The sequence below is a fragment of the Apteryx mantelli genome, chromosome 18 (genome assembly GCF_036417845.1).
Source record: "Apteryx mantelli isolate bAptMan1 chromosome 18, bAptMan1.hap1, whole genome shotgun sequence".
NCBI lineage: Eukaryota > Metazoa > Chordata > Aves > Apterygiformes > Apterygidae > Apteryx > Apteryx mantelli.
The window spans coordinates 2,726,196-2,747,747 of record NC_089995.1 but is presented as its reverse complement, the minus strand read 5'-3'; the positions used below and the strand labels follow the sequence as shown (position 1 = coordinate 2,747,747).

At 43.2% G+C, this 21,552-nt stretch overlaps 1 protein-coding gene across 2 annotated transcripts in view; it reads right to left on the bottom strand.

Annotated features, from left to right (window-relative positions):
- Positions 1-203: 203 nt before the first annotated feature.
- The window catches only part of MMP24 (matrix metallopeptidase 24), a 66,404-nt gene continuing 45,055 nt past the window's right edge, over positions 204-21,552 (bottom strand). For both annotated transcript variants that reach the window (XM_067307929.1, XM_067307930.1), the window contains 4 exons: positions 9,069-9,283; positions 7,682-7,820; positions 5,457-5,723; positions 204-2,735 (listed from right to left, as the gene is read on the bottom strand). In XM_067307929.1, the coding sequence (XP_067164030.1) occupies positions 2,398-2,735; positions 5,457-5,723; positions 7,682-7,820; positions 9,069-9,283 (959 nt within the window). In that variant the 3' untranslated portion in view covers positions 204-2,397. The remainder of the gene's footprint in view (positions 2,736-5,456; positions 5,724-7,681; positions 7,821-9,068; positions 9,284-21,552) is intronic.

Genomic DNA, 21,552 nt, shown 5'->3' with positions numbered 1-21,552 from the left:
GAGCTCCAGTGACAGAACGCATACAGACTGTAGGTATGTTTGCTGAGCTTTGCTAAATAGCCCCATGATTTCCGATATCATGTACGGTGATTACTCAGAGTCGTATAAAGTTTTATAGGAAACAAATTCTGCCTTTGGGCACGAGAGGAAAAAAAAAAACGCAAAAACCAGACATTTCTCTGGATTGTAATTTTTTTTTTTTTTTTAATGATGACTGTTGGAATTTGCTCAAAGATTTGGGCTGTCACAGCTCCCAAAATATGGCAGCATACAGATGAGTTCAACGTACTATGTGGCTGTGGCATTCATAGTGTGTATTCTACCACATATATAGTACACATAGCAACGTATGGAGTAGCGTGTGTGGGGGTGGTCTTATTAGTAGCTCTGATTTTATTTGGTCCTTTGCACTCCTTCACCCATCATGAGACGTTATCACATTTTTCACCAAAATTCAAAGTTTCGCATCTGCTTACTTCTCAATTATGTTTAAACACAATAAATTGCTTGTCTATGAAAATTAAATATAAAGGACAAAACACAGTATGAGACCACACATTATGCAATCCTAGTGTGTCTCACTAAAAGTATCTATTTGTGTATTTAGCTTTCATCATAGTAATGTTTGAGTGCTAGTTAGAAATTCAGAATGCTAAAAATCTTTCTGGTTCTTCATTCCTCATCATTGTAATAACAAATATTTATAGCATTAATTGTTTGCCAAGAAAATAAAGATATTTTGATTTTTCTCATAGCTGACTTTTCATGAAGCTGTACTTTTTGTATAGTAACAGGACAGTCAGTGCTTTGTGCTTCCATTGCATTGAATAAAATTCAGTTATTGGTAGAGGGCCTATGCTAATCACCTATCCCCTATTGCCAGCATGCAAAGCACTTTATGTGCTACGTGAATGGCACTTCCATATAGGGCTGGACTTCACCATTACATTGCATTACAAGAGATTCTTCTTCCACTCTTATTTATGGTAGGAATATCAGCATCAACAATAAAATGGACTAAGTTTGTGGTTAGGACACAACAGCCTAAACAATTCACAACTGTAAGAGAGATGAGCAGAAGCTACTGTTGTAGGAAGAGACTTGTGATAAGTTACTAACTGAAAGTTCAAATAGTTATCTAGCCTTTATCTGATTCTCGTGCTTCTGTCAAATGTGGCTAGTGATGAACTCTTCTACTGTATGGCATGCTTCCCTTGACCTTTGCCAAATATTTGCATGTGAAGAGGTAAGCAAAAACAAAAACCAAATTTCTAAGTCATACAATGTTCGTAACATCTACAGAGATTGGATTTCGTTTTACAAACAGGCCTAATTCTTACTGTATCTTGACCATTTCAGCAAAATAAAATTATGATCTCACTCCAAACAAAATTTCCATTCTCCTTATACCCAACAAACAAATTCCACAATCTAGTTACACATGCCACATAACAATAATTCATCTTTTCCCAGCATCTTAACAGGGGCAGAGTACAGTGTACTCCTATACATATTTTTCATTATATTCGTAACCATCAGTTCATTGTTTCCGGCTGATGGGAGCTTAAAACAGCATCATATGATATTTAAATATCCCTTTCATGAATGGCTCCCAAAACAAAAACATGCATTCCCATGACTGGTTTCTTTAGACCCAATTACTTTGTCTTCAGATTGTCCCAATCTAGGACTTGATGTTACCAGGTAATTTTATGTTGTCTGGTTTGGTGCTTCTTGAGCTTCTGCTCTACACTCGGTTACCTCTTGGAGTGCTTAATGGTTCCTTTTGCACTGTGCTGAGTGGCAATGTCGATTAATTATGAATGTACAAAACCTCTGACCAGCAGGTATTGGAAAATTGTATCCAGGTAATTCCCTGGATTTTGTAATAAACTAAGAAGATCTTTTAGAATGGTTCAGCATCAGAATGCATTCTGCTTACGATACTGAAGTGTTCCTGTTCATAGATTTCATGATCTTAATTCATTTATGAGACAGCTATTAAAAAAATGAGTCTTGAGGGGTGGTTTAGCTACACTGGAGAATGCTGGGTTTAACAGGGAGCACTGGTGCAGGGCACTGAGGGAAGTTTCCCAGGTCAGTTGAAAAAGTTTGAAGAAAACCTGTCTTGAAGTCTCTGACATTTGCAGAGCGAGCCTGTGGAGAATGGCACATCTAGACTGACACATGGCTGAGGCAGTAAGAAGGCAAAAGACTCCACACTGCAAAGCTGCCTGTATTTTTTCCAGTTTTTCTGCTTCTTTCTGTCCCAGGATGTCCAAAATTTGTAGGTCACTGAAGTAGTTCTGTTTGGTAGGCTTTTGAATGCAAGTTTTTAAAATTTTTTTGTCTGTAGTCCTCATCGGAGCAATGAGTTGAAATGTGCAGCTGGCTGTGTCATACCCATTCCTGGACAGGTCTTTTGTAATATACAACGTTTTGCTGCACCTCTTTGTTTTTAAACTGGAAGATCGTGTACACCAGGACAAGGATACACAGAGACAAAATGCAAGGGATCACAACTGCAATTGCATTTACAGTGCTAGGCACATCATTTATTGTCACCATAATATCCACATCGTTGTGGGGGAGGTGTCTGTCTTTGCTTCGTTCAACGTCCTTCTGGTTACAGCCCATCCAGTCTTTGAGGATTGACCTGGGGTAGCCTGGCTCCACACTCAGCCTCTGGTTATCAAACTTCCAGTACTCCTTCCCTTTGTAAAAGTAGGTATAAACTAGAAAACAAAACAGAAGATTTCTCACCACACCATTTCCAACTTGATAAGCTCTGTGTGTGTGTGTGTACATAAGTTCAGAGCACCTGAAAGACTGGGAAGATGATGGCTATTTAGGCAAATAAGACATGTTCATCAAGGGCATTCCACAAATACAGCCATGCTAAGTCAGTTTTGGAGCTAGGATTTAAAGGAGAAGCCCTAGCCCTGGCTTGTGGGAGCTATGTTGCCAACAGTGTCCCTGTATTGTTCCCCCTTGGCCAAGACAAATTGATGATCATGATTTAAGCTGAGAATAAAAACACTAGCCTCCCTCCCCCCCCCCAATTTTAAAGCAAGTGTGCTGCAGTAATTTATTTTCTACTAAAGCATCTGCAAACATGTGCTCCTCATTACAGAGCCACATAGTGACAGAATGACAGTGTCTGCCTGGGTGTGATAGAGGTTGGGTGAATACTTATATATGTATGGTTCCTTCCACCCAATCTGAGGGAGCAGATGCTGTATAAGATCAGTCCTTTTGGCCACAGCATCTGGAAGGTCTGGCTTTCATTAAGATTAAAACAGTCTTGTCCTGCTGTTAATAAAAGGCTGGTGGTTTATGCAGCATACTGCCTGAATTACCCCTCACCTCCCCAAAGGACTCCAAAACTCCTTTTCTAATCACAGAATCACAGAATCACAGAATCACTGAGGTTGGAAGGGACCTCTGGAGATCATCTAGTCCAACCCCCCTGCTCAAGCAGGGTCACCTAGAGCACATTGCACAGGATTGCATCCAGGCGGCTTTTGAATATCTCCAGAGAAGGAGACTCCACCACCTCTCGGGGCAACCTGTTCCAGTGCTCTGTCACCCTCACAGTGAAAAAGTTTTTCCTCATGTTAAGATGGAACTGTCTGTGTTTCAGTTTGTGCCCATTGCCTCGCGTCCTGTCGCTCGGCACCACTGAAAAGAGTCTGGCCCCATCCTCTTGACACCCTCCCTTCACATACTTGTACACATTGATAAGATCTCCTCTCAGCCTTCTCTTCTCCAAGCTAAACAGGCCAAGCTCTCTCAGCCTTTCCTCATAAGAGAGATGCTCCAGTCCCCTAATCATCTTTGTGGCCCTTCGCTGCACTTGCTCCAGTAGTGCCACATCCCTCTTGTACTGGGGAGCCCAGAACTGGACGCAGTACTCCAGATGTGGCCTCACCAGGGCTGAGTAGAGGGGGAGAATCACTTCCCTCGACCTGCTGGCAACACTCTTTCTGATGCAGCCCAGGATACCATTGGCCTTCTTGGCCACAAGGGCACATTGCTGCCTCATACTTAACTTGGTGTCCACCAGCACTCCCAGGTCCTTCTCAGCAGAGCTGCTTTCCAGCAGGTCAACCCCCAGCCTGTACTGGTGCATGGGGTTATTCCTCCCCAGGTGCAGGACCCTGCACTTCCCTTTGTTGAATTTCATGAGGTTCCTCTCTGCCCACCTCTCCAGGCTGTCCAAGTCTCTTTGAATGGCAGCACAGCCCTCTGGCGTATCGGCCACTCCTCCCAGTTTCGTATCATCAGCAAACTTGCTGAGTGTGCACTCTGTGCCTTCATCCAGGTCATTGATGAAGAAGTTGAACAAGACTGGACCCAGTACTGACCCCTGGGGGACACCGCTAGCTACAGGCCTCCAACTAGACTCTGTGCCACTGATCACAACTCTCTGAGCTCTGCCATTCAGCCAGGTCTCAATCCACCTCACTGTCCACTCATCTAACCCACACTTCCTGAGCTTGTCTATGAGGATGCTATGGGAGACAGTGTCAAAAGCCTTGCTGAAGTCAAGGGAGACAACATCCACTGCTCTCCCCTCATCTATCCAGCCAGTCATTCCATCATAGAAGGCTATCAGATTGGTGTAGGCATGATTTCCCCTTGGTGAAGCCATGCTGACTACTCCTGATCACCTTCTTTTCCTCCACATGCGTGGAGATGGCTTCCAGGATGAGCTGCTCCATCACCTTTCCAGGGATGGAGGTGAGGCTGACTGGCCTGTAGTTCCCTGGGTCCTCCTTCTTGCCCTTTTTGAAGACTGGGGTGACATTGGCTTTCTTCCAGTCCTCGGGCACCTCTCCTGTTCTCCATGACCTTTCAAAGACGATGGAGAGTGGCTTAGCAATAACATCCGCCAGCTCCCTCAGCGCTCGTGGGTGCATCCCATCAGGGCCCATGGATTTGTGGGTGTCAAGTTTGCTTAAATGATCTCTAACCCACTCCTCCTCCACCAAGGGAAAGTCTTCCTCTCTCCAGACTTTCTCTCTTGCCTCCAGGGTCTGGGGTTCCTGAGGGCTGGCCTGACCAGTAAAGACAATCAGTCTCAAGTGATTTGAAAAGAAAAGGAAGGGAGCATTGAGTCACCTGCTTCTGACCTCCTGCTTATCTGGCTCTTGCTGCAGTCTTCCAGAGGTACTGGAAGACCCAGCCTGACAGCCCTTGTCTCACATCACTGCCCCAAAGAGCTGGAATTACAGTAACGTTGTTGAGCAGTTGAGAAGGTTCGTGGGTTGGGATGATGGTCAGGAAGAATCACAGACTCCCTGTGTTCACAGGTGTCAGGGTGACCTTGGGTTTTCTGAGACTCGATTTCTATCTCAGTGCAACTATTTGCAACAACTCAACTCCCACAACCAAACTCCCAAACTAGGCAAACTATTACCAATCTAATACTTGTAGTGATTGCAGATACATACAGCCTTCTTTGCTGATAAAAGCTCCCTGTGGAGCCTGAGGGATTCCTCTCCACACAGTGATGGGCTTTGGGTATCCTGGGTCTGTTGCTCGCTTGTCTTCATTGTATCTCCAGTACCTGTCTCCTTTGAAGAAGTAGGTTTTACCTACAGGCTCCCAACGCAAAGCTGTGTCAATGCCTTCCCGGGGAAGACAGCTATCCAGCTCCACAAGACTGTGTGGGTATCCTGGTTCTGCTGTCACTTCTTTAAAAACCCAGTATTTATCTCCTAGAGATGAAGGGGAGACACAAACAGATGGATTTGCCTAATTAATAGGTGAATCGATAAAAATATAAAATAACCACAATGAACCACAACATGATGAGGACTTCTACAGCTTAACTATGGGTTATATGAAGAAGGTGCTTCTTCCTGTTTATTCTAATCCTCATACCTCTTGGTTTCATTTGATGTTTCTTAGTTCTTGTTTTGGCAGAGACTTTGAACAATTGTTCCCATCACCTTCTCTAGGCTAGACATGATCTTAAAGACTTAGCTTATAGCCTCTCTTAGCCACCTCTTATTCAGGCTAAGGAGTTCTAGGCTATTTAATTGTTCCTTGTAGGAGGTTATTCCATAATTTTGAGCGTTCCTGTTCCTTTCTCTGAATCTTCTCTAGTTTTAATATTTTATTGAGATGTGGGACTGAAACTGCACAATTATTTCAGAAGAACAGGTACTGTGCTTTTGTACAGGGGCATGGTGATGCTTTCCATCCATTCTTCCTTGCTTACAACTTGCTCTCAAATGACAGGATCGTGTTCAGAAACTCTCACAGTGCAAGGAGCTAACATTGGCCTCAGCATGAGGCTGGACATTTTGTCTCTTTAGAAAAAGCACAACAAATTTTCCCATCTCCTCAAGAAAAGGCACGCGAGCAGATCATTACCATAGAAGCTTGTGTTGCATCAAGTTAATGTATGTGATGTGTAACTAACAGCAGTGTTCCCTCCTTAGACCAGATGTAAGGAGAGGGACCATAATTAAATTGACATTGGACTTCCACACAGGCCACAACATGTGCAAGTCAATCCACTGTATTGGTGCCTATCTGACCTCATTGTGAATAATCTCTCTTTACAGATGCTTAATGGACAGTGGCCTACATATTTAACAAGGTTCAAGGCCTGCCTCAAGGATGCTGACTATGCTCTTCCTAATACCTCCCCCAGCTCTTCTGACCAGGGTGCAAATTTTTCATCCTTGCTCAGAAATGTGATTTGGGAGTGTCCTACCTCTTAAGAGGTCTAACAACCTGCCTGAACATGTTCTGTGAGACAGGCAGGACACTGGTAGCCACTGAGAAATAGAAATTATTTTGTGTTATCAAATGGAAGCCAACTTTATTAGCTTTATACAGAGATTCTCCTGGCAAGGCCAGCCCCCACTAAGCAGTATTTTAAGGACTGGCTGTCATACTGGAAAGAGAAAAGCAAAGGAGAACATTTGCATATAGATCAGTCATTATTAGTGAGACCACCAAACATTAGTCAAAATGCAATGAGAATATGTGAGAAAAGGCTAGGCCTATTTTAACATATGCCCTATTTAATGTATTCTTATACAGCCCACCTTGTTTATTACAGATTTTGCAGATATGTTGCCAGAGCAACCATTTTTCCTAGTGCCCCCAGGGCAAAGAAAGTACCCTGCGTGTCTCACCTGGGATGGCCAGCAGCCACCATGCACTTCTGCATGTGGATGGACATTTTCAAGCTGCAGGGAGTCCTAAGGTTGAACTTTGCAACCCGAAGTATGCAGTGGACTCGTAAGACCCATTTCGTAGCAGTCTGTGTCCTGGGAGGGTAGCTCAGCCCCTGAACATGGTGGCATAAGAGCTTGCTGTAAAGCTGCAGAAGGCTGTGCAGCCCCAGTGACCTGCACAGTTCTGCAGGAACCTGCAGCTTAGCCTGCCGGTGACGGGATACCAGAGTAGGAAGTACTTGCAAGGGGCAGGGGCTGGCTCTTCTGTGCAAGGAAATGCTGCTAATGGTACTTATTTGCTGTGTCTTTGATTAGAAAATCAAAGTTGGTAAGTTGATTAGTGGTTCAGAAATCTCTGGCTGCTTCAAGTGCCCCCTTGGAAAAGGAGAGGGATGCAGCTAACCTGTTTTCACAATCTATGCCATGAAAGAAGAGTGTGATTTGAGGCAGGGATGGTAGGTTTGTACTGAAATATACAGTACCTTTGAAGAAAACAAATTTTCCATCAGACCTCTCATAGGCTGCATCAATCTTTGCGGGGAGGCCTTTCCAGAACTGCTCAATTTGCATGGGATAGCCCTCCTGCACTCGGTTGTTGCGCAGACGCCAGAACCAGCGATCCTGAGAAAAACAGAATGGTCTTTAGACTGTTTGAGTATTTTTATTTTGCAGCCAAATGAGACTGGGGGGGGTCCATCATCAAGCATTACTAATTCCTGCCTAAGCCCCATAACCACGAAGTCCTGGTTCAGATGACAGCTCCAACCCAGACCAACACTGTCTCTAGTGAGGAAAACGCTTCATGGTGCAGCTGGCAGTGTGCTTTGCTAAAAAGGGTGAGAAGTTCATTGCTGGTGCTGTGAAAATGGCAGAAAGAAAAGTAGGAAAGGAGAGGAAAGAGGAGCAGGAGAAAGCATTATGAACTTATTTGTGAGTGACCTCTTTGCATGTCTTGCTGCTGTGGTGTCATGCTTGGCCCAGTGCAACTGATGCTCAACTATCAAACCCCAGGACAGACTTTACCATTACCTGGGAAATGAGTAAAGCACTCAATCTCCAAAGGCACAAAGGCAGTTATTAAATAGCCCTTTAGATACTATACAAGATTGTTAGTTAAACAGTCAAAGTGGATGGTCAGGGAAGAGTAAGAGCAGGGCAAGAACTTGTGATACTTCTCTGAAATACTGTCCCAGACTTCAACTATTTCCAGTTCAGGCATTTTCTGCAACTGGCAGGGTTTGTCCACTTAGTGACCTTCAATATTTCCCTGTCCACATTCATACCCATTGGGCAGAGTGCAAGGTACAGGTATTTTGGGGGTGGGACCACAGTCTTCTAGATTCAAGGTGCTCTAATATGTAGGTTATTGAGCAAACAACCTCTCTTTCCTCCCTAGCTGTAGTTTATGAGCAAGGCTGACTCAAACTCCCTGAGAGCTTCAGGTTGAGTGCTATGAATCCCCAATAAAAAAGCGTTCTCTCTGAAGCCCAGGCTTTGGTGTGTGCCATCTCTGGAAGGAACGAGGCTTAATCCCCATTCTGTTACTGGCATTGCCTTCTGGCTTTACAGGTGACTCCTTTCTCATCTTGATGGCATCTGAACTCTCTGCTAATTCAGCTGGTTCACTTTTTGGTGCACAGGCTGCCTGGGTGTTTTGTTTAGCTTGTGAATCCCATCAGGCAGTGTGGTTCATTGTTTATAAATATACAAATCCAATCTGCTTACACTTCCTGCTAACATTAATCATTCACTAGCTTCAGGGGAACAGAGTTATTTGTGGGGACATTTCAAATCTTACTGTAACTACCTTATACTTTTATTTTTCTTTCCCAGTGGAAAGCCTCATGCTTAAGCCAGAATTCTTAGTACCTTGAAAACAAACATTTCTCCTCTAAAGAGAGCCACAGTGTTGAAGTTGCCATCACAGATGTTCGGTTTTGTGCCTGGAGGAGATGGCCTATCACCCAGAGGAGGACTAGGAGGTCTTGGCTGTCTCTCATGTTTTCTTTCCGAAGTAGAATGAATTCTGCGAACAGGAAGAGTCGGTAAAGGCCTAGTTGGCTCCAGTGGCTCAACAGGTGGACCTAGAAGTGAAAAGAAAATTGTTTAGCCAGGTGGACAATTTTGGATTTTCTGTGCTTCCCCTTAGGTTTTAAAAGTCTATGGGCTGGATAAAGGTCCTTTTGAATAATCTATATATTCCTTATGCACTATATACACATAAGAATCCATTTCCTAGAAATGGGAAGCAGAATGAGATGCATCCACATGTGAAAGATGTTCCAAAATAGATGAGTGATAAAAACTGAAGAGGAGTCAGTAAGTTTTTGTAGGTCTTCCCAAGGAGGCTGGAGATAAAGGAAAGGAGGAGACACACTAATTACATTCCCAACACTGCAATATAAGGGCGACTGCATGGAGAACTTAGGAATCATAAAACAATTACTTTATTACAGTTCTATCACTAAACTTTACTCTTAGAATACTAAGGGAACTCTGAAGTGATAAGGGACTTTGTTTGCTATCATTCAAATGATGGCACAGTAGCCTGAAGAACCACCTAGGAAACTGGTATTCACAAATGACAGTACTGCAATTCCCTGAAATTGCAAAGCAATTCCCTTTTGATTCTGACCCAGCTTAGCTCTGAGATGTGACAAGGCTGCAGGAATCTAAAGAGCTATAAAAATATATGTGACTGATACCTGGAGCAGAAGTCTACTTTTAAACTGACTGTGCCATAGGAGTTTGCCATTTTGTTAACAATAAGTGGTAAAAACTGGAACAAACCAAATAAAGAGAATCACAGTAAGATTTCTTGTTGCTTCTCAGAGAAGGTCACAAGTTGGCACGACAATAAGCTGAAGGCTACTAGAGGGCAAAGATTTTGGAAAGTTTTATATTTGATGTAATCAAATGGTATTTGATTGTTTATTTACATGGATTATGTTTTCCATCTCTTTCTGAACAGTGCTTTTTAAGATGCTATATAAAGAGACTGCAGGAAAATCTCCACCAGTGGGCAGAATAGGGACTGACTTTCATGGTTGTTGGTGGTCTCACCGTTTTAGGGTTCAACACCACTACTGATGGGCTTTAAACCAGCTGATGTTATTTTACACTTGCACTGGACTAGGATCATGCTCCCAGGCAGCTGAAGGGGAGTTATCCTGTTGTGGATGATTGTCTGACCATACCCAGAGAAGTAAGACTTTAGATAACCATGGAATCTAGACATCTGTGGCACTAGAAGAGGAGTTTTACAGATAAACATTTTGAGCTATGGTGCCTAAAATGATGGTTAGGTGCACAAGTACCTATGTCATCTTAGCCTGTAAGTATTACATTTTCCAAGGGTTCCTATAATGAATGAGTACTTAATAAGTTCTAGAAGAGTTGCTGAGATCAGTGAAAATCATCACAGATAGTGACAAAGAAGTCATCACAGAAAGTCATCACATTTAATTCTTATTAGGATTGTAACATTAAGAATATTGTCTGTAGGTTTCATGGATGTTCTACGCAGAAGGTACCATTCAGATAATGTAATATAGTCCAAATTCCTGCATAATCAGGCCAGAAACCTCCACCAGCAAAGCCTGTGATGAGCCTAGTGTTGCTGGTACAGATGAAGCACATTTTCCAGGAAGAGACACCCAGTTTAGGTTTAAAGATTTCAAGCAATAGAAAATCCTCTGTAATGCTCAGTAAATTGTTCCAATGATTAAGTGATGTCATTGCTAAAGTCTGTGTCTTACCTATTGTCTGAATTTGTGCAGCTTTAGATCCAGTAATTTTTTTCCTTTTCAGTGTCTGCTAAGTGTTCCAACATCTAAGCACTTATAGGTCTTGACTTGGTTGTTCTTTAACCTCCCCTTTATGAGTGAAATAGGTCAGTTCTTTATGTCTGTTGCTGCAAGGTTTTTTTGTATTTGAGATCTTAAGACTTACTCTTGCAGCTCTTTTTTAGAGCTTTCCAAGTGGATCATTATATTTCTATAAGGTCACTTGTACTCATCATGTCATATTTTGAGCCAGCTGCAATTTTTATTAGCAACTATTTTTATTTACTTTTATTCCAGAACTTTGATAAAAGATTTTGAATATTGCTCACAGAAATCCTTAGATGAGGATTCCCTGTTGATAATTACTCTTGGAAAACCATCAGCTAATTTGTCTACATTAAATGCATAAAAATATTGCACTGATTTTGTATATTTTTCATCCCCTTTCATCTCAGCTGTGCAGTGCCCAGTATCTTAGAAGGCCATAAAGTTCTTTAAAATAAAATTCCCAAACTGTGATACTGCTGTCTGTGAATTTCCCAAAATGCTATGCAACAGAGCTCTCCAGACACTGTCTCTCATAGGAGCAGCAGGGCTAGAGTCCCCTGTTAGCTGGTCAATGAGGGTGCATCTACATTAGTGTTTTAGTTCAGCTCAAGAGTGTCCTTTTGAAGAGAATCTCTCAGTCATTTACACTCTTTTTGAATGAAGCTATACCAGAAGATGCACTTTCAGAGCACATCTAATATACTGTAGCTGCAAATAGGCATCATAGGACAAGGATGAAGATAGTCCAAAGTAACCCCCACCCCCAAAATGCATACAGTGTGGATGACAAGTCCTCAGCACTCTACTTAACACCATCCCCAAATGCTGCTTTATCTATAGATGTGCTACTGTTATTCTTGGTAATAGCTATGGATATTGTTTTGCTAATACAGACACAGGCAATGTAGCACTGTGTGATGCACACAGGCTGTGTACTGCCCTCTTCTCCAATAAGCTGCACGCTGGCTGCTGGTTGAAGGAATGGCACTTCTGGTTCAGGCTGAAAAGCTAGTTGAGGGAGGATTGAGTTGACATGGTGGAGATATGCTTTAGAGGAAGGAATGGGAATGGGGAAAGAGGTTCCAGATAGATCATAAATGTAGAAAGCCTGGTTTGTACAGATGGCAAATGGGGGAAGTGGGAGCACAGTGCTCAGATCCTGCTTTGGCAAGTTAAAAGGGGCAGGAAATTGGAAGCCTATAATGGCTGCCAAAAATGGTACTTGACCCCAGTGATAGTACCTGAACAAGTTAAGTTTGAAAACCAGTGATTTAAATGCTTGATGAAGATAGGAAATGCTTCCGTTAAGGAAAGATAGGTTTTGGCTGGGACCTAATCAAGGAAACAATAATGAGTGACTTATTGCACACAGCAGCCCTCTCTTTAAACAGCAGTGTGGTCCTTTTTGCACTCTTGTACTGTCATCTATATGTCTTCAAGTTGCTGTGTTTTGTAAATAAGGTTGTGCACTCTGATATTGAAGTGTCTCTAATATACATCCTACACGACAGGATTCCTTGCCAACAAACTAATACAAGGCTCATCTTTCTAAATGAGATTATTGAATGATGCTGCAGAAGCACATGACAGAGGTGTAGTTATTCTTCCCTCCCCTTGCAAGAAGCTAACACTACTGTGCGCTGACCAAATCAAGGATATGTTTCTTCTGCTATAAAGAGATCAGGAAAGTCTCTTTGGTGGTCAGTTTAATTGATCTGGTGGATCATTTTCGTAAGACAGCTATTCGGTAATTTGCACAAGACCACCACCAGTTCCAGCATGAAGGGTATGCCTGGGCTTGGGCCATGTGTTGCAAGAGGCAGCTAGAAGCAAATTTACAAAATGATCATCAGGAGGGCTCCAGGAAGCACTGTTGCCTTTAAACAGGGTGACTTGTGCAGCAATCTGCAATGCAAAGAGGAGCACATGCTGTAAGAGTGAACTGTCTGGTAGAGACCCAAGAAGTCGCTATGCATTATGTATTCAAACCGCTAGGTGGAAAGACACATAGTGAGAAACGAAGTGATTGCCCAGTCTGCACTGTTCTGCTGCTCAAACACAGCAAATAGACAGAGATATTCACATCAACAGCAATTCTGGCTTATCAGAAATAACAAGCCCAAAATTTCACACTTTGAGAGCAGAGGAAGGCAAGAACATAATTTTTCAGAGAAGACCATAGGCAGTTAGAAGAAAATATGAAATTAAAACCTTTTATCTATTTTAAAGGAAAAAGGGGTGAGAGAGGAATAATATCTAAACACAATAATGATAAATGTGTCTGAGGGGTCACAAAGAGAAATTATCTGATACCAAGGTGCAGCATAGGGAATACAGAATTGTGATCATATCCAAGAATCTCATGTAACATGAGTTATTAAAAATTCACTGAATTAAAGATAAGGTTGCTTGTAGGGCATGTAATTCCAGTTTACAGAGATATCTAAAACAAAATCATGTCTAATTTTAGATAAGTATTGCCAAACTGTTAGAACAGCTGAATAGTAAGGGAAAGGATCAAAACCGTAACAAAAAAGAACAGGTATTAAATGGGTTAAAACTACAGAAGTAAAGGAAACTGGAGAATCAGGCTATTCAGGAATGGGATATCACAGTTCAGTGTATACACTTGTGACAAGTACCATGAAAGGCAGAAAGGTAGTAAGAAACAATCTCTTATTGTCATTTCACAGGCTCATAGCACTTAATCAGTACAAACATAAACACTGAATATTTGCCTTTCTCCTTCTGGGTGCTTAAGAGTGTATTTTTGATATAAGAATTTTTTAGCACTGAAGCCCAATTAAGCTCTTTCCCTTCCTGCTCCCCAAGCCTGCCCTTATGCCACTAATGTGCTGCCTTAGTTGTTCCAAAGCCATTACTGAAATGATCAAGGTTAAAAATCCTCAACTTCTTAAACTCAGTTTACAGTGAACACATAGTGGGCAACTTAGGCTTGGCAGCAAGTGAAAGTACTCTGGGATAGGGCAAGTGGGAAGCTATTAAGCCAGTTTCACTGTCAGCAAAACTTGTGTCATTTGCTAAATCATTCTGGGTAGGGCCATGTGACTAGCTCAGTCTTCTTCTGGAAAAGCTGGTCCAGTTATCTTTTATATAATAGCCTAGTGGTTAGAGCACTTGCCCAAAAAGGTAGTGAATTTGTTTGAGTTCCTTATTGCATTGAAAAGGTTAGTTCATATTCAAATTCATAGTTCTTTTCATGTAAGAGCATCTTCCAGTCCTGAGATGAGGTGCCAGGTGGGGAGAAGGAGGAGATGCACCTCCTACCTGTCCTGTGTAAGCTGGCCACGGGGTGGCCTGCAATGGAAGAGCAATGCTGACAGCCTCACTGCAGCCAATCCAGGGACAGGTCTGTGTTCGTCAGGGGAGCTTCATCAGCTACTCAGTTACAGCAAGGGCTCAAATTCACAAGAGAGAACAACCTGTATAGTAGGTTATGGCCTGCTGTGCCCCTGCTGCAGGACAGCAGTCACATTCAACTCTCTAAGGCTTGGGTGCCTGAAGTCTGTCATAGTCTTTTGTAGAAAAGATGAAAGTAGAAATAGCACCCAGAAGACTGAAATAAAGGCTTTCATGAGCCCTAACATATCACTGAAAGAGACTGTGATAAACTTGTGAGGGAGAATCAAAGTCATACACACTGAGATCAGGACAGTGTAAATCAGAAAAGATTCAGGTGAACCAGAGATCTGCATGAACTGAAGCATTTGCTATAGCAGTGGGAAGAGAACACAAGTCACTACTAACAAGGGAAGCTCGGCCACCAAATGTATTCACCATCTACAAGGGCCAAAATAGTTATGGCATATTGTTCTGAAGGAGGTATCCAGCACTGACAGGCTTCCCACACATTTTGGAGGTGATACTGCAACTTGCGTGGATGCAGACCTCCAGAGCACCAAGATAACCTCCTCAAGCTTGAGTACCACTAGTGGTAGTGACAAAAACTCCCAGGGCTGCCTGCCTGTGCTATCCAATTTTCCAGTCTGGGGCACCCACATCTACAGGTCAGAACTCCAACTCCACACTTGCAATCTTCTGTGTACTCCTGCTACACGTATGATATCTTCAGGCCTAGTCCACTCTCCTTCTGCTGTACATTCTCAGCCCCACAGACAAACAGACAAATTTGTCATTCCAACCCCCCTACACTCTCCCAGCGTCTCTTCAAACCAGACTCCAACCCCAAGTCTTCCCTCAGATCCATTCTTTACGGCATGGTCAGCCCAAGAAAATGCATCAGAGGTGAAGCCAACACCTGCTGCTTCAGACAGGGCTATGTCATGGCTGGACGGTTGTCAGTGCTTGTGCTCTTGTGACGCCAGCGAGAGCAGAGCTTGGAGCTGCTCCTGCTGCCATGGGCACTAGGCAGCACTGCAAGGTGCTCCCTGTCACCTACACACATGGTCGCCCGCTCTAGTACAAGCCCACCTGGGCACTAGGAGGACTCTCAAAACTGTATTTTTTGGAGGCACCAAAGATGAGGACGTCCAGAACCACAGCACAAGGCTGTGCAGAGTGTGAGGCTGAAATCAGACAAGTTGAAACTGAGACGAGCAAAGAGGTTTTATTTTAGACATCTATTGACTAATGAAGAACTCCAGCCAGACCCTAAAAACTGGGACTCCTTAAGGAAATATTCAGAACAAAGCACGCAAGGGAAGATTGCTGATATTTAGGAAAGGTTAGCATCACTTACCAGATGCCCAGGAAGCTCTTGAGACAGTTAACATACAAATGTGCAATGAAGGTACCCAGAGATATTTGAAAGAATAAAGAAAATCTGCCCTGAGGGCATGCCAGCAGCCCAGAGCACTTCCTGTAGCATCATGCAGAAAGGTGGGACTATCCTCTTACAAGAGGTGCTGCTGTCTGAGTTGGTGGTTTTTCAGCAGAGGGAGATATAACTGTAAATTGTTACAGATTGCAATAAATAAGTCAATGTTGAGGCCACTCAAGTGGCATGATAGTGCCATGAGCTGGATATAAGGTCCAGGAAAGTCACGACTACAAGCAGGCAGATCAGTCAGGTGACAGATACTGGTTTAACCTTCCAGTGTGTCACAGCACCATTTTGCCTCTGACAGGAGGTTCCAGCTGAACTCACAAAGCATCAAACAGGAGGAATCATTGCAGACAATCAAAGCACTCCCTCACTGACTCCAATGCCTGACTCAGCAGCCACAGTGCTTATACTTTACTACCATGGAAGAAAGGAAGTGTGTGCACAAGATGGGATCTTGTTCAGAAAGAAAAGGAGACTTCATGAAACAGAGATATACTTAAAACTGAGTCATGAATGAAGAAAGCCAGAGAGTGTATGTCCTGGCTAGGAATGAATGCTCATTCATTACCCAGTACTGTGGGGTGTAGAAATAAGACAGCATCTAAAAAAGAAATCCTTTTCTTTTTTATTTTATTATTCTTTATTATTCAGCAGCACCACAGATTCCCAAGCTCACCTGGGGAAAGATGTTTAAGCAGATCCAGTCACTTTTAGCAGCAGGAACTACATGGCCACAGTAATTAACTATTAGAGTTCCTGGGAGGGAACTGGAGGGATTGCAATTGAGAACTTGAAGAAAAATTCTGCAAAATGTCACGTATGATGTGCCATGTTCAAGGTTGCGACACTTGGTTGCAGCAGCGTTTGGGTGAGCTTGTGGGCACAAAATACACAAAGCTGCAATTAAGCAGAGTTGGTGGTAAAAAGGAGCTAAGAGATAATCATGACAAAAGCAGAATGGAGGAAAGTGGTCCTACAATACACTCTTCCATGGACTAGATAACAGCCCAACCCTAGTATTACGCTTTCCATGAAAGTCAGCAGAAAGCAACAGACAGGGCACTGGGGAATTGCCAAGAGTTGAGTTTCTTCTTTGGTGAGCCCTCTATATGGTTTAACACTCTTGTCATTTAGCACAGAGCCAAAACATCTGAGGTCAGAACATGTAGCTTGTAGGTCCAGATTCATCATTGCATAAACATGGGAAACAGAGGCAAAAGGCACCAGTCCAGGTTACACAGGGATAAAGAATATTGAATATAGATTGACACGCAGCAGTGGTGAAGATGAAATTGGACTATGTAGAGCTGTGGCAGCCAACCAGCAAACTTAGATGTGGCCAAAGCTGGAAGGACTAGAAAGACCCTCGTCCATCAGTTGACCTAACAAAGAAAAAGATGCTTCAGCAATACCCAGGCCCAACATTGCGTTAGCCAGCTAAACACTTGCACAAACCTAACTGCAGCAATGTGGATTTGAACCACCTGAAGCTAAGCTGAAAATGTAATTGTCTCCTATGCCCAGAGCAAGTCTCCTAATTACCAGGCTACAAGACACAAGATCGGTACTAGCTCTTTCCATGAATGTGCTTTTGAGGAAAAAAAAACAAAGTGTTGACTGTCATTTGGCTGCCTGCTGCTATTGATATGTCCTAGGCCTGCTCACGGCATCTCTCTACCTGCCTCTGCAGTCTCTGGATTACAGCAGAGCTCAGATGAGACCAGGGCTCTTCTGCAAAGCACAGGCTGCGTGGGAACTTGTGATACAAAGTATAACTGCAAAATTACTTTTGGTGCCTTCATGGTTAGATGGCTGCTGAGTTTGCCCTCTTTTTGGATGGCTTTGGCTGCTAAATTTTGCCAAAGTCATGTTTTAATAGCACAAAAAGACACAGTGGGTTACACCACAAGTCTACTACACTAGGTCTGTTATCCTCATCAGCCACATTTGCCAAAGAATGAAAAAACAAGTTGATTTGGCAAGATTAATTTTTCATAAATTCTTGATGATATTTCTGCAATTTATTGACTGAATCCTATACCAGCTTTCCTAGTGTTTGGCCAAGACTGAGCTCTGTGCTCTGGTCTCGCAGGAACATTCTCATGGCTTTTTGTTTAACTGAGAGTCCATAAGCACTCTGGTAATCTCATGAATTTTCAATAATGATTGAATAATGTGACTACTCGATGTTTTGTTTGTAGTTAGATTATGTTAGTGACATGACAATTTCTAACATTTCACACAATTGCCTTCAAAGTGTAACATCTCCGGGTCACTGGCATTCAAGGAAAAGAAGATATACACATCAAAGCCCTACCAATGGATATCTGCACTGCAGATATTTCATTATCTGTGGGTGATGTTGGTGTATCCTCCTGCTCATTTCTAAACACTGGCCAGAAATCTTTATTGAGCACTACTGTCCTTTCTTCATCTTCCTGAATAACTCTGTCATTTCACTTAAACAAACTATTCCTCTTATGATTTTTCCCTGACAGCCATGTATTTTTCCTTCCTATCTTTTGCTTCTATTCTTGCTTTTATGCACTCTATGCCTTCTAATTTATAGAAGCTCCTGGGCATCTGGTAAGTGATGCTAACCTTTCCTAAATATCAGCAATCTTCCCTTGCATGCTTTGTTCTGAGTATTGCCTTAAGGAAATACTCCTTAAGGAGTCCCAGTTTTTAGGGTCTGGCTGGAGTTCTTCATTAGTCAATAGATGTCTAAAATAAAACCTCTTTGCTCGTCTCAGTTTCAACTTGTCTGATTTCAGCCTCACACTCTCCACAGCCTTGTGCTGTGGTCTTGGATGTCCTCGTCTTTGGTCCCTCCAATAAGGATTCCATAAAACACAGTTTTGAGTCCTCCTGATTGAAGCTGTCTCCTGTTGTTATATACACTGTGTTTTTAATTGTTTCCTTCACTTTTCCACTGAGTGAGGATGGACTTTCAGCTAAAGGCGACTTCTTTCTTGACACAAGCTAATCCTAGTTATGCACATGCATATGGCAGAGTTTAACACACATCCTGGGTCCAAGTGCTAGGCAGGTAGAATTTAGTCTACAGTTAGTGGAATGGGAAGCAGCAGCACAATCTGCCCTTGCTGAGGAAAGACACTTATCTTGTAACACCTGAGACATTTTTGCAGCACAACCTGTCATGAAAGCAGAATGAATAGACCCCATATAGTTTTCCCAACATTCCTATTTCCAGAATCTCATCACAGTAACCTGCATCTAAGACAGAAGGCTAAAGGCAGGATGTAACAGATTTATCAGCAGCAGAGATGGCTGTGTGAACAAAGACCTACTTAAGAGATGCTGGCACCTTGGTATTTGTTACAGGAGCTGATTACACCCACCACTGAAATAACTAACCAGGAGGTATCACATGCAAATCAGCCTGCATCACTGTGTTTCCAAGCAACTTTAGAAAATCAGTGAGAGCAAATCTCATTGAGAGAAAACTAAGCGAGAGAGGATATTGCATGCAACTGTAGGCACAGATGTTGCTATTTGGCCTGAACCCATTCATTAGGTCTGAACCTAGTCGTTTTGCGATCCCAGCCCTGGGGTCAAACCCACCCTCAGGGGCTGAACCTAGCCACTTCCACAAGTGAAGTAGGTAGGAAATCCTTTGGAGCTGGAAACTCTATGTTTTGGAGACAACTTGGTAGGACTTTGCAGACACTGTGTGGAGAAGAAGATTTTCTTCCTCTCTATCACAATCGAGGCAAAAAATGTCAGAAAGCTTTTGGGTCACAACAGATCACCTTCAGAGTGTGACTTCCACCACTGGCACTTAGCCTCCTCCCTTCATGCTTCCTCTGTCGCAGACCATCTGAATACCAAGGTGACCTGTGAAGATAACACAGAGAGAGGAGGCATTTAGGAGCCACTGTGTCGATAGTTGAGGACAAAATATAATTGTACTGTCCTCCTGGCTATTGACAGAGTGTTCCCTGAACTGCACAACACCCGCCTGAAGGCATCCTGAATGGCTCTGTGTCCATTACTTTCTAGCCTCTGGCTGGACGAGCAAGCAGGTCTCCAAACCAGCAGCAAAGAAGGTCCTTTGTTTTAGATCAGGGGAGATAATGATCCACCTAAAACCAAAGGTGTTTCTCTATCTTCTTAATATTCACTCCAAGAATAAAACTATGATCCAGAGTACAGGCAGGTTTGAATAAAATATAGGGGGTTTTGGTCATAAAACGCTGATTTGTCTACACATTTCTGCAGGACTGTGCCAGCTTTCCAGGTATGCAGAAAAGACTCCTCAGTTCCTAAACAAAACGTATGATCAAAATGAGTCAGGGAGAGTGAGAGAAACCCACCTGACTGCTCGGCAGACTCCAGTGACTTGGAGAGAGGTCCATGTTCATATTAAATGAGCTAGTTGCCAACAAACTACCTCAAGGACAAGAGACAGTCCATCCACAACAGCTCAGTGCTCAGGAAGGACTCATTTACCTTGCTCACTAGGTAAATTTGCCCATAGAGCTCTTTGCTCATCTGTGATTAGATCTCAGTAGTAAAGTGAATTAGCTAGTTTACAATTAGTTTGGGTATCTTTGCCACAACACCCACAGCATATCCAACAGCTGGGCAGTTGAAGCTGGTGATAATCACCAGATGACAGGAAGGGTGTCTCAAGCCCTTCTCAGAGAGGTGTTCTCTTCTGTATGAACTACTGCTGCCCAGGTATTAGAGCATTTCCCTGGACTACAGGAGTCCGTAGTCTAAATCCTTGCTCTACACAAAAGGGAAGGCTCTGACAAACTGTCTAACAAGGTGATTCACTTTGTGGTTGGACATGAAAACTGTGTCCAAAATTCCTAGCCTGACTCAAGCAGAAGGATTAAAATCTGGGTCTCTGCAAGACACTCAAGCTGTGGTGCCTGCACCGCAGTTCCCCTCTGGAAAAACTTTATTTCTGACATTTGCTCCACTGCAAAACAGAACAGTTTTTGGACTCAGGAAGATCTGTAGGATAAAAGAAATATTTCATTCACAGCCATAATATAAAGTAGTGCTTCTCCATTAGCTGAAAAAGCTCCTAAGAGGGGTGTGCTCCTCTTCAGCTCCCCCTTCATCAGGAAGCAGCTGAACAGTATGGTCCAGCTCCCTCCTCTCATACCCAAGTATGTAGGCTCCAGGACTGGTGCAGGCATGGGTGAGTCCCTGAGCTCTGACAAGGACCTCCAGGCGATCCCAGGGACAGCACAGGGAACCAGAGAAGTGCTGTTACTACCTGCCTGCTCTTTGGAGGAATGGGAATGGAGACCTGGCATATGGCAGGTGAGACTCAGCTGATGCACCAGAGAAGGAGTCTGGTACTTCCTTCTGGGTCCAACAGAGACACTGGAAAGGAGGAAGGGCACAAATGAAGGGATGCAACACAGAGAGGGAGTCTGGGATCTCTGCCATCTCTGCCAGAGTTGGGGCATCAGGGCAGATCTCCCCTGTTCTCTCATTGCCACCCCTTTTCTTTCTCCTATTTCCTTTCTGAACATATCACTGTGAGGTGTGGATCTAAAAGCCCCAGATCTGGCAGCTTCCTCTTGCACACTGTGCTGTTTCAGGGATGCTGGCAGGAAGTGCATGGGGCTGGAGAAGGGCAGATGGGTAATGTAGGATGCCCATAAGTCCTCAAAGAGATGTTCCTTTCAGCTGGTTCTATGGGTGCTTCTACTGTGTAAGTACATAGGAT